This window comes from Mustela erminea, chromosome 3 (assembly GCF_009829155.1).
Source record: "Mustela erminea isolate mMusErm1 chromosome 3, mMusErm1.Pri, whole genome shotgun sequence".
NCBI classification, from domain to species: Eukaryota; Metazoa; Chordata; class Mammalia; order Carnivora; family Mustelidae; genus Mustela; species Mustela erminea.
Window position 1 is genome coordinate 65,350,880 of NC_045616.1, and position 11,131 is coordinate 65,362,010.

The 11,131-nt window shown below is 47.1% G+C and overlaps 1 protein-coding gene across 1 annotated transcript; it reads left to right on the forward strand.

The window, feature by feature from the left end:
* Positions 1 to 1,163: 1,163 nt before the first annotated feature.
* FOXD1 (forkhead box D1) lies at positions 1,164 to 4,029 on the forward strand. The gene has a single exon (XM_032335987.1). It carries the CDS (start codon positions 1,820 to 1,822, stop codon positions 3,245 to 3,247), a length of 1,428 nt encoding a protein of 475 aa, XP_032191878.1. The 5' UTR covers positions 1,164 to 1,819; the 3' UTR covers positions 3,248 to 4,029.
* The last annotated feature ends 7,102 nt before the right edge of the window (positions 4,030 to 11,131 follow it).

An 11,131-nucleotide genomic window follows, 5' to 3' on the forward strand; every position in this document is an offset into this window, starting at 1 on the left:
AGAAATGCAAAAACCCAAAAGGAATGGCTATGTGTGAATTCCACAAGCTATTAGGATTTTTACACTACCCACAATAATTTGAGTTGATGACAAAGATAAGAATACTTAAAAATAACATTTATTTCTACTACCTTGTCACCTGAAAAGGAAAATTGGGCTGAAAAGAACTCTAATTTTATTTTACAATATTATTTCGTTTCTTTCCACCAGTAGCTGTTGGAAATATTTAAGACTATTTATTTATTTATTTGACAGAGATCACAAGTAGGCAGAGAGGCAGACAGAGAGAGAGGAGGAAGCAGGCTCCCCACAGAGCAGAGAGCCCATGTGGGGGCTCCATCCTAGGACCCTAGGACCATGACCCAAGCGGAGGGCAGAGGCTTCAACCCACTGAGCCGCCCAGGCGCCCCGGAAATATTTAAATTTTCCAAAAAACATTTTAAAAAGCTGACTTGAAAATTTTAATTAATATAGTTCCTTTTATTAAGCCTGAGTAGAAGTATGTGTATATGTTGTAGTTATTTAAGCATTTTGAGGTTACAGCGAGGTGTTGATTAGAATGTTCCTCTTACTAAGAACTACAGAGTCCCTTACCCCATTATGAAAGAACTTTTTGAGTTCTTTCTAGGTGCATTGTGTGTGGGTGTATTTGGGTTTTCACTAACATTTTCTATTTCTTTTCTGCGTTCAATGATTACTTACTTTATTCCCACGAAATTTGTCAGATCCTCTCATTAGTGTGGCTTAGTTTAGCTGTCAAGTTTCTAGGGCATTCAATTGCAGATAAGTGACTAAAACGCCAGCCTAACCACATTTTTATTAACAGATGGTGGAAAACAAACGTCTTGGGAGAAGAACCGAAGAGGACAGGTTAAAAGGTCAGTAAACAATTATTATTCTGCTTAAACTGGGGGGTTTCCTCAACAGATTTGTTGGGGAGCTGCTGGCCCAGTCTGAGGGAGATGGGATAACCCAAAAGATCTTGGAGCCATTCCCAGGGACCATCTCGGATGATTGGGGGAGGGGAGTTATCTCCGGGCTGCACAGCTCCTACAGGCCATCGAGTGGTCAAACTGTCGCGTCACGAGAGTGCTTCTGAGGTTAGAGCGGAAGGCTGATTGAAGAGTAAGAGCCTGGGAATTCTAACTCTTGCAGCGGCCCTAGGGCCAGACCACCGCCGGCCAGCGCCTAATTCAGGTCTCAAGCTCTTTGACAAGGAGCGGTGGGGTCCTGTCTCCTCGCCACCCCCCCCAAATCTTCTCAGTTGTGGCTCCCTCCTCCGGGTAAACTTTCTCTCCGGAGCAGGGTTGATTTCCTAGGCTTTCTTTCCCTTCCCTCGGTAGCGCTCTGACGTGCACACCATGTGACAAGCCTCCTACTATAAGCCGGGGAAAGGTCCGCCCTCTCCTGGACTCAGCCCTCGCCTCGCCGAGCTCGGTCCCTCGACTCTCATCTGTCCCGCACCCTCCCGGGCGCCCGACTCTCTGACTCTCCCGCTCGGGGCCTCGCCACCCCCTCCTCACTGACCAGGGCGCAGGACGCTCGGAAAGGGGAAGGTCAAGTCCCCCGCCTGGGACCGGTGCGCGCGGGGCCGAGGGAGTGCAGAGACCGAGCGGCGCGCGCGGCCGCGTAGGAGTTACAAAGTCGCGGCGCGAGCGTCCCCGGCCGCCGGGCAGCCCCGGCACAGCTCGAGCAGCGGCGGCGCCCCCAGCGTGGCGCCCCCGTGCCGGGCCCGCCGCCCGGGACCCGGGCTGGGGAACGGCGGGAGCCCGGCGCCCGGCGCCCCTATGCGCCGCCCCGCCGCCCGCGCGCCACAGCTATGACCCTGAGCACGGAGATGTCCGATGCCTCCGGCCTCGCGGAGGAGACAGACATCGACGTGGTAGGGGAGGGCGAAGACGACGACGACGAGGAGGAGGACGACGACGAGGGCAGCGGTGGCGTGTCCCGCCTGGCGGTCCCCGCGCAACGGCGGCGGCGGCGGCGCTCCTACGCCGGGGAGGACGAGCTAGAGGACCTGGAGGAGGAGGAGGAGGAGGACGATGACATCCTGCTGGCCCCGCGCTCAGGGGCCTCCCCCGCGCCCCCGGGCCCAGCCCCAGCGGCGGGGGCCGGGGCCGCTGGGGGCGGCGGCGCGGGCGCGGGAGGCGGCGGCGGCGGCGGTGGCGCGACCGCGGGCGGCGGCGCCAAGAACCCGCTGGTGAAGCCGCCCTACTCGTACATCGCGCTCATCACCATGGCCATCCTGCAGAGCCCCAAAAAGCGGCTGACGCTGAGCGAGATCTGCGAGTTCATCAGCGGCCGCTTCCCTTACTACCGGGAGAAGTTCCCCGCCTGGCAGAACAGCATCCGCCACAACCTCTCGCTCAACGACTGCTTCGTCAAGATCCCCCGCGAGCCCGGCAACCCCGGCAAGGGCAACTACTGGACGCTGGACCCCGAGTCCGCCGACATGTTCGACAACGGCAGCTTCCTGCGGCGGAGGAAGCGCTTCAAGAGGCAGCCGCTGCTCCCGCCCAACGCCGCCGCCGCCGCCGAGTCGCTGCTGCTGCGCGGCGCGGGGGGCGCGGGGGGCGCGGGCGACCCGGCGGCCGCCGCCGCGCTCTTCCCGCCCGCGCCGCCGCCGCCGCCGCACGCCTACGGCTACGGCCCCTACGGCTGCGGCTACGGCCTGCAGCTGCCGCCCTACGCGCCGCCCTCGGCCCTCTTCGCCGCCGCCGCGGCCGCCGCGGCCGCCGCTGCCTTCCACCCGCACTCGCCCCCGCCGCCGCCGCCGCCGCCCCCGCCGCCGCACGGCGCGGCCGCCGAGCTGGCCCGGACCGCCTTCGGCTACCGGCCGCACCCGCTCGGCGCCGCCCTGCCCGCGCCCCTGCAGGCCTCGGCGGCCAAGGCGGGCGGCCCGGGCGCCTCGGCGCTGGCGCGCTCGCCCTTCTCCATCGAGAGCATCATCGGGGGCAGCCTGGGCCCGGCCGCCGCGGCCGCCGCGCAAGCCGCCGCCGCGGCGCAGGCCTCGCCCGCCCCCTCCCCCGTGGCGCCGTCCGCGCCCGCGCCCGGGTCCGGATCCGGCGGCGGCGGCTGCGGGGCTCAGGCGGCCGTAGGCCCGGCGGCCGCGCTCACCCGCTCGCTCGTGGCCGCCGCGGCCGCCGCCGCCTCCTCGGTCTCCTCGTCGGCCGCCCTGGGGACTCTGCACCAAGGGACTGCCCTGTCCAGTGTCGAGAACTTTACTGCTAGGATTTCAAACTGTTAATAACGCTATGTTAGAGCGCTTGGGAAAGAGAAGGTAGGAATCCCGGCTCCTTTTTTTTTTTTCCTTCATGTTGGTGGTTTGGTGTTTTGTTCGTTCCTCGGGGCGCGGCCCCTCCCGACCTCGCGCCCCGGTTTTCGCCTCTTGGGATTCTCAGACCCGACTGTGTTTGGCAGCAGCTGAGGTGCGGTTTTCGGCTCTGCGGGTCCCTCTATTTATGCAAAGTCGCCCTATGCTGCAGCCTCCCACCCCGCGTCGGGGTGGGAAGGAAGAGGGTGCTGGTGGGTGCCCTCCCTTGTGTAAGCGCAAGGGGCTTCCTTGACTTGTGGGAAAATTTAAAAAAAAAAAAAAATCTAAGCCTTTATGAAGGTCTAGAGATTCTCAGGTCCAGGCGTTGAAAGTATCAATAATGTTCAAAAGAATGTAAAGGTCCTGATTTACTATTTACGGTTTTACGAATTTTTATTTACTATTTACGAATAGTAAAGGTCCTGAAGAGTGCCAGCGAACCAATAGTTTTTACTTGAGGACACTCGTCTGGTGTAGTTTTTCATGAAAAGGAGAAATGATTAACATGTTTACATAAGGAAAAAAGTCCAAAATTACCATTTCTTATTTTAACCTGTGTTTTGTATCATAATAGACATGCGGAATTTTTATTTTGTACTTACTGCGTATTCTTTACAAGGAGTATTGTAAATTTTACTGGCAATTATTATTGTACTATTCTAATGTAAGATTTTTACACTTTTTCAGAAATAAAATGCTTAATTTTCAAAGAAAATCCACCAAAAAATTGGCTTCAGTCGTCCCCTTCTTAGTTTATTTTCTTTTTTGTTAAAAACAAATTTCTATGGGAGTTAAGTAGGAACCCAATCTAGAATAGAAAATTTTGTTTTCAAAGAGAATTTAACAAAAGCATCATGCCATGATTTTTCATTTATCCTTTTCAGGTCAACAACATTGCAAGAAATCAGAAATTACTTTTAAATGATTATAATAGAATAAGTTACTTTGGTGTTCATTTTCAAATCTTATTCTATTCCATTTTGAAGAGCATTGAGGCTATTAAAATTAATGTCATAGTTACCCCCAGATAATTTTATAGAACTTTTAATTTTGTTTTTGAGCTTCCCACGTCATTTAATTTCCATTTGCTATGGAGCACAATATTGTATATGTCTGTAAAAATTCTGCAGCACATTACATTATAATGGAAGCAACACAACCAAATAGGCAATTTTTAGTTTAAAAATTGATATGATCAACACTCAAGTAGCTTTGAAGTCCTGACTAATATTTACATATAGAAAGTAAACTTTATTTGAAAGCTCTGGTATTTAAAGCTACTTTTTCTTGACAGAAGGGATTCCAGGAATTGCATAAAGAAGTTTTTATTCTAAAAGGCAAACAGTGAAATTCTAATTTAAATAAGTAATTTAGGGTATGTAAGAAAAATCTTCAATTTTAGGGTAGCACACACTTTGAGAATAAAAATGAAAATGTATCAGGTGTTTATTGAAGGAATTACACAATTTTTGTGATTTGGGGTATTGTTTTTCAAATTTTAAGTGTTTTCATTAACTACTTGTTGCAGGCAATTTCTAGTTCTTTGAAAGAACCTGAGACTCTAGTTTTGATAGATGTTATCTTGGGCTCCAAATACAACCAAAGCATATATAATATGTAATCTAAATGCTTAGTATCAGTAAGTTGCAGAGGAGGTTAAATACGTTTATAAATTCTTTTTCAAAAATCTAGACAGAAGATCTGCACAACTAAACCTATCAAGTTAATGAAAACTGAATTATAGGCCAATATTTTTGCAGTGGCATTCACCCTTGGTACCCCGTCCTCATGTCCGTTTTTAGGGAGGAAAAAATGGACTCTCACAGTCTCAAAATTAAGCTCTGGGTTTTTTCCTATCAAACATTTGGAGGAGATTTAAAAGAGTTTAATCATACCCTCAAAGTTTACCACTAAATATAGAGATACAGATTGAAATATTCTTAGACCAAAATCTTATATGCAAAAGTTACTTTTACCCTAGCACGGCTAAGAGAGGAGACAGTGGAACGGAGAACGTCCGGATGCTCAAGCCGCCCGGGTTGGAGAGGCGTTAGCAGGCGGAACCCGAACGGCACTCTGTAAGTCACATATCTGAAACTTAGAGCTGAAAGTCATTATGGGGAGAGAGTGGAAGAACAAGACCGTGGGCATTATTATTATTTGCACAATACTTGGATGTCCTAAAAGGAGGGAATCCCAGCTAATCCTCTCTGTTCACATTCCCCCATCTGTAAAAAAAAAAAAAAAAAAAAAAAAAAGGTGCCTGGATGGGCTCTATCCCTTCAGTTGTCAGTGTTTTTAAGAGAATGGTAAGAAGGCACTGTTCAATCCAGTGCTGGGGTCATTTGGGGTCTGGAGGTGGGGTCCCGAATCACCCACCGTGGCTTGAGAGACCCCAGTCGCTCGATGAACCCCTTGAACCCTAAGAAAAAGAAAGCCCAACCCGCCTGCTCACTCCACAGTTTTGCCTCCTTCACCCTCCAGGCTCCGGTTTCTCGGCGGTGGGTGGACAAGATAGTGGAGAGCGAAAGCAGGCAGGGAGTGAGCGGTGGTCTGGGACTGGGCGGCCAGGAGCGCAGGGCTCGCCCAGACCGGCTGCTTGGGTTAGCAGGTGCTGGAACAAAGGCCGCAGGGCTGCCGGGCTACCGCAGCCTTTGATGGGCAAGGACGTCTCCTCCCGGGGCTCCTCATTCGCATGCAAATCCAGCTCTGGTCCTCTTTTCTTTGAAGGCAAACAGAAGGATGTTTGTGTGTTTGTAAGGACGAAGCTTGCTTGAACAAGCCTTCCTCAATAGGCTGGGTCTCGAAAAATAAACCAGTTGGACAAACATTGGCCACCAGCTCTCCTCCTCCCAACTACAAAGTGTGGATTTGCTACAACTCATTAACCCGACGCTTTTCTCCCCTTCGTCTTGTTTCTCTGCTCATCAAACGCCCCCGTAGAGTCTGGAGACAAATGACCGAAGCACAGTCGGGAGGGAATTGCAGTTAATAGGGAGAGGGATATATTGGGGCTAATGGTTCAGGCAGCTCCGGGAGAAGGACCACACAAAAAGGAGCCTCTCCATTCAAGACTCTGTTGTGCTGTGGAAATTTACTCTGCAGCTAGATTTAGCCAAATGTTATCTATTGCGGGGGTAATGAAGCCCTTATGGATTGAATTGCTCCTTGTACCACACATGGTGTCACGACCTTAGATCATTTCGTGGTTGATTTCTTTTTTCTCTATTGGGTAATTATTTTATTTCTTTAAAATAAGAAGCTAGCGCTCCTGCTCAACAATGTATTTCCTCCTCACCCCCAACCTGTGCATTTATTTAAGAACCCCTTCCTTCCCTTCCTCTTAAAAAAAGAGAAAAAGAAACTGGGGAGGAGAAGGGAAAAATTGTGAGAACCTTTCTCATTTTCTCTCCATGAGCCATCTGTATGTTTGCACATCTCACCTTCCCTGTCCCCCACTCAAAGGCCCTTTCCTGCCCAAACTTTCTGCTGGTAGAACTGGAATTTGGGGCTATATTTACTATCAAAAGGCTTACAGTGAATGTAGTAAGCTTTTATCTGGGGGAAAAACTTCTGCCTTTCAGTTTTGATTTGTTTTTTGAAAGCCCACTAAATTTCTTCCTGTAGCCTGTTCTCTGAGAGAACTGGGGGAGGTGGGTTTTTTTTCCCCCATGATGGAAGGTGATTATTATGATGGAATACCAGCCTATGTCATTTATTAAAGGCTGTCTGAGGCCAGTGGTAGTGCCTGTTTTGTTTTTCTCTTCTGGCCCTGGTGGCTCTGATTTTCTTGCTTGACCGAGGACCAAGCTTGGAGCAGCTAACGGTGTTGTTACAAGTGCTATAGATGGGTAGGGATTTGATCTTACTACCCAAAGCCAGGAATTAAGGACTCTTGTTTTAGTTTAAAAATTCTCTGCTGGCTATACATTTTGCTCACATCTATTTATATTAGTGACGGAGAAAAGTCATGTGGGAGCAACTCAAAGGTCATATCTGCATCAAACGCAATTCAAATCAGAAATTTGCCCAGCAGTCCCTCTGGTATCTCTGGGCTCCTCCAATCGGGTAAGCCTGGGATAGCTGTGGGACACGTTGGAGTTCCACACGTTGGAGTTCCAGGGGTCCCCTTCCCCCTTTAAAGCTGAGCCAGACAAGGACAGGTCTGGGAAGCAGAGGACAAGTCAAGTGGGCCCAGCATTGTCAGCATCCATTCTTGTCTCTACTGGTTTCCTGGTGTTGCAGCTGGGTCACCCGTGTACACACACAGGCATGCATGCTCATTGCCCATCAGCTGCCACTTGCCTCTCTTCTCCCCTATGATTTTGTAATTAGGCATATGCTTTTTGTTGGTAAATGTGTTTGATGTCACGGCCAGTGAAATGTGGAGTGTTTATAGGACCACGAATGTAAATGTGTAAATATGTTTAGTGTAAAATCTGGCCCTTCGACTTTAGTAATAAATACCCTGCCAATTTGGATACGATTACATTTGACAGAAAGATGGAGAATCTGATCATGACCAGCTGCTCTCTGCTCTTTGGGACTTGTACTTTCCCAACTGAATTCACTTTTCAGATAATTTCTTTGCATGTCACATCTCTCTAATCACATCTTTCCCTTGATGTGAACAGTTTGGGCTCCTTTCTTTTTATTGTTGACCCCTCTGGCACGCAGGAATCTTCCTGGTTTATTCCTCCTGCCTCTTTACCAGGAAAATACTATTCAGTAACAAGCAGAGACACACATAGAAAATAACTGATTGTTGTCCTCGATTCCCCTTTGTGAGTTCTGAACCTCCAGATGTGATAAGATGACTTGAAAAGAAATGAGATAAAGACTGAGTTTCTGGCCTACATTAACCATCATCAACATCATCATCATCATCATCATGATTCTGACTTTAAAAACTGTTTTGAGCTCGCTTAACTTTTAGAAGTAAACATTTTGGGAAGTATAACGTATGTAAGGATAAAAGCACAAATCTCAGTCACTTTTCACAAGGTGAACACATCCTTGTAACCAGCATCAGTGTTCAAGAAGTAGAAGTTACTAGTTCCCTAGGAACCACATATGTGTCTATTCTATTCACTACCCTCAGCATGCACTAACTTTTAAAAAGGATTCTCACTAATATTTCTCTCACCCACACTGGAATAGTGAGGACAAGAACTATTATTGGTTCCATTTTACAAATAAAGATATTAAGGTTCAAAAAATATGAAATGACTTGCCCAAGGTCACAGCAACTGGGACTTGAGTATTTAAATCCCATTTTATTTCCTTTACATCATGGTGCTTCTTTGTGGTCATCGTGGTGATTTATTAAACACCCACTGTGGCAGGGCAATTGCCCGAGAGGTCCCTGTGAAGGACAGTCATTTATTTCTTATACACCCTTTGGTTCCTTGCTGGATCCTCCTCCCTGTGTCCTCTACTTGGGAAAAACCCCAGCCCCTTCTTGTAGATACTTTCGGAATCTAGAGCCAGTTATTTCACATGTGTCGGCTTCCCCTCCCTAGTTCCATATGACACTCCCCTAGCATCACTCTTCCAATCATTTAAAAAAATTTTTTTGCCTCAGCAGTCTTTAAAATATTACACACACACCTACTTCACCTTTTCACCTTTGTACTATTTGTCCATTTCCTCTGCTTTTCTCCCTAATTTTTAATGGTTGAAATCTGCCAAACTGACAGAACTTTTTGCTAAACTGCTAAGTCTATCTTTATAACTAGACTTAAGGTCACATTGTCTCCATGTGAAAAAAGGAAGAATATGTAAGAGTCTGATGAGCTGATTTAACATTTAGTAAGAAAGCAAATCATTTTTCTCAGAATGTACCCCACCCCATCCAGACACATTCCTGAAGATTTTTCTGTCTTTGAGCAGCTGTGTATGATGTTGGTTAGCAGGTCCTTTTAGCCTCTGCGCAGTTAATCCATTGCACTGGAGCCTTCCAAAAAACAGTCTCACCTGGAGCTGAGACCTGCCTCGCCACAGGTCTCCTTGAAATGCTTTTGTGGGGAGGGAATTCCAAGCCACTTGCTGGAATCATATCTTTCCCTAGAGGGGAACAGCACATCCTTGCTGGTTGCCACCAGAAGCCTTACTGAAGCCCAGCCTTCTCAGACAGCTGCTGGGGCCAATGCTTTGTCCCCTATGGGGACATCCAAGCTGGAGTCTGTGCAAGGATTGCATCTGACTAACTGTGAGCTGCAGATTGCAGAGGAAAGAGTATTGGGTATGTAAGCACATTCCAAGGGACAGTGCTTAATGCAAGATAACATTGATTTGCTAGAGAGAGTGTTTTTGTAAAACCAGGAACATTTTTCTTTTAGATTTTATACTGTAAAAGACAACAAAAGCCCAGTTCAAGAAGAAGAGCTATCAGTTAATATCAGAAGCTTTATTTAGAAAACCTGGAAAATTCTGATTCTGAATTTGAAATCAGGAGACAGTCTGGAAGGTTATTTTTCTGTTCTTAAAATGAGAGTGACTCAATTTTTCAAAATGGGGTGTTTCCCTGCATGTAGGATCTTATAGTTAAAGAAGAATCTGTCTAATCCGCTAAGAAGAATGCAAGGTATATGGAATGGGTCCATAGGCAGAGTGAATCTGCTGAGCACAGGTCCAGGAGAGGACCTGGCAGGCCCAGGGTGATAGATCTGAGGCCCTAGGGCCTTGCCTGGCCCTCTCTGTCCCAGGGGGAGCCAGGCACAAGTTGAGGATTCTCTAATATGCAACTTCTGATTAATAACAGACAAATAAAGACAAAGCAGGGGCACATATTTGTTATGGCAGAGAGCAGAAGCTTCTTTGCATACTTGTTTAGGAATTCCCATTAATATAAATAAAAGGCAGATATTTTCAGCAATAAAAGGACACAGCACATTTCCTGAAATGTCAACAATGAGGCATTATTATGAATGAACAGTAACTTAGTCCTCTATTTCTATTTTTATTATTTTAATGCATAGCTTCATATATATGAAAATGACCTTGACAAGATTATGTGTGTTTTTTTTTTAAATGATTGACTATGGGGGGCAGAAATCACGAACCAAAAAAATATCCAAAGCCCACAATAGAATAAATAAGACTAGGTTGAAATTTAATGTTAGATCAGTCTTTACACTCATTTGTAGTTTTGGAGAGTGTGGGGATAGGTTGTGAGAATGAAATAAGACAATTTTTGTGAAAATATTTTGGAGAATACAAAACCTATACAAATGTAGAGAAGGATGATTCCTTTGTGGCTTCTTTCTCACATAGTTATTCTTCCAGGAAATAAAAAGTAAAACTTCCAAACTCTGGAGGATATATTGGTTAAGGAAGTCTTTGGCTATATGTAAAAACTCACCTTTCTTCAAAATCCCCACTCTATGTGTGAAATAAATTGTTACTTTACCCTTTCTAGAAATAATGAGAAGAGATGGCATTGTGTTTCCTCCTACTTCAGCCAGTTGTGTATTTGGACAGCTAACTTTCTCCCTAAATAATTCTCTCCTAAAATAAACAAACCAATAGTGTTTTAGATCCACTCTTCTAGTCTCTAGCTCGATTTCTTGTCTCTAGTTACTTATCTAACGATCACCTCCTTAACCTCTAAGCTTTGAAAAGTGGGATTAGTCTGCAGTATTTATTGAGCACCTGCTACATTGCAAATCCCTTTCTTCTCTCTTTAAATATAGGAAACCAGTGAAAAGAATCCGTGCCACCAAGTTGCTTCTAATAACATAAGCATGCACTCAGGGAGCAAGAGGAGCAAGCCGCTGCAGCAGGAAAACAGTGGGGGTGAAGGGAAGAGTAGGAAGA

Coding starts and splice junctions, on each gene's coding strand:
- FOXD1 (XM_032335987.1), top strand. CDS start 1,820: ATGACCCTGAGCACGGAGATGTCCGATGCCTCCGGCCTCGCGGAGGAG.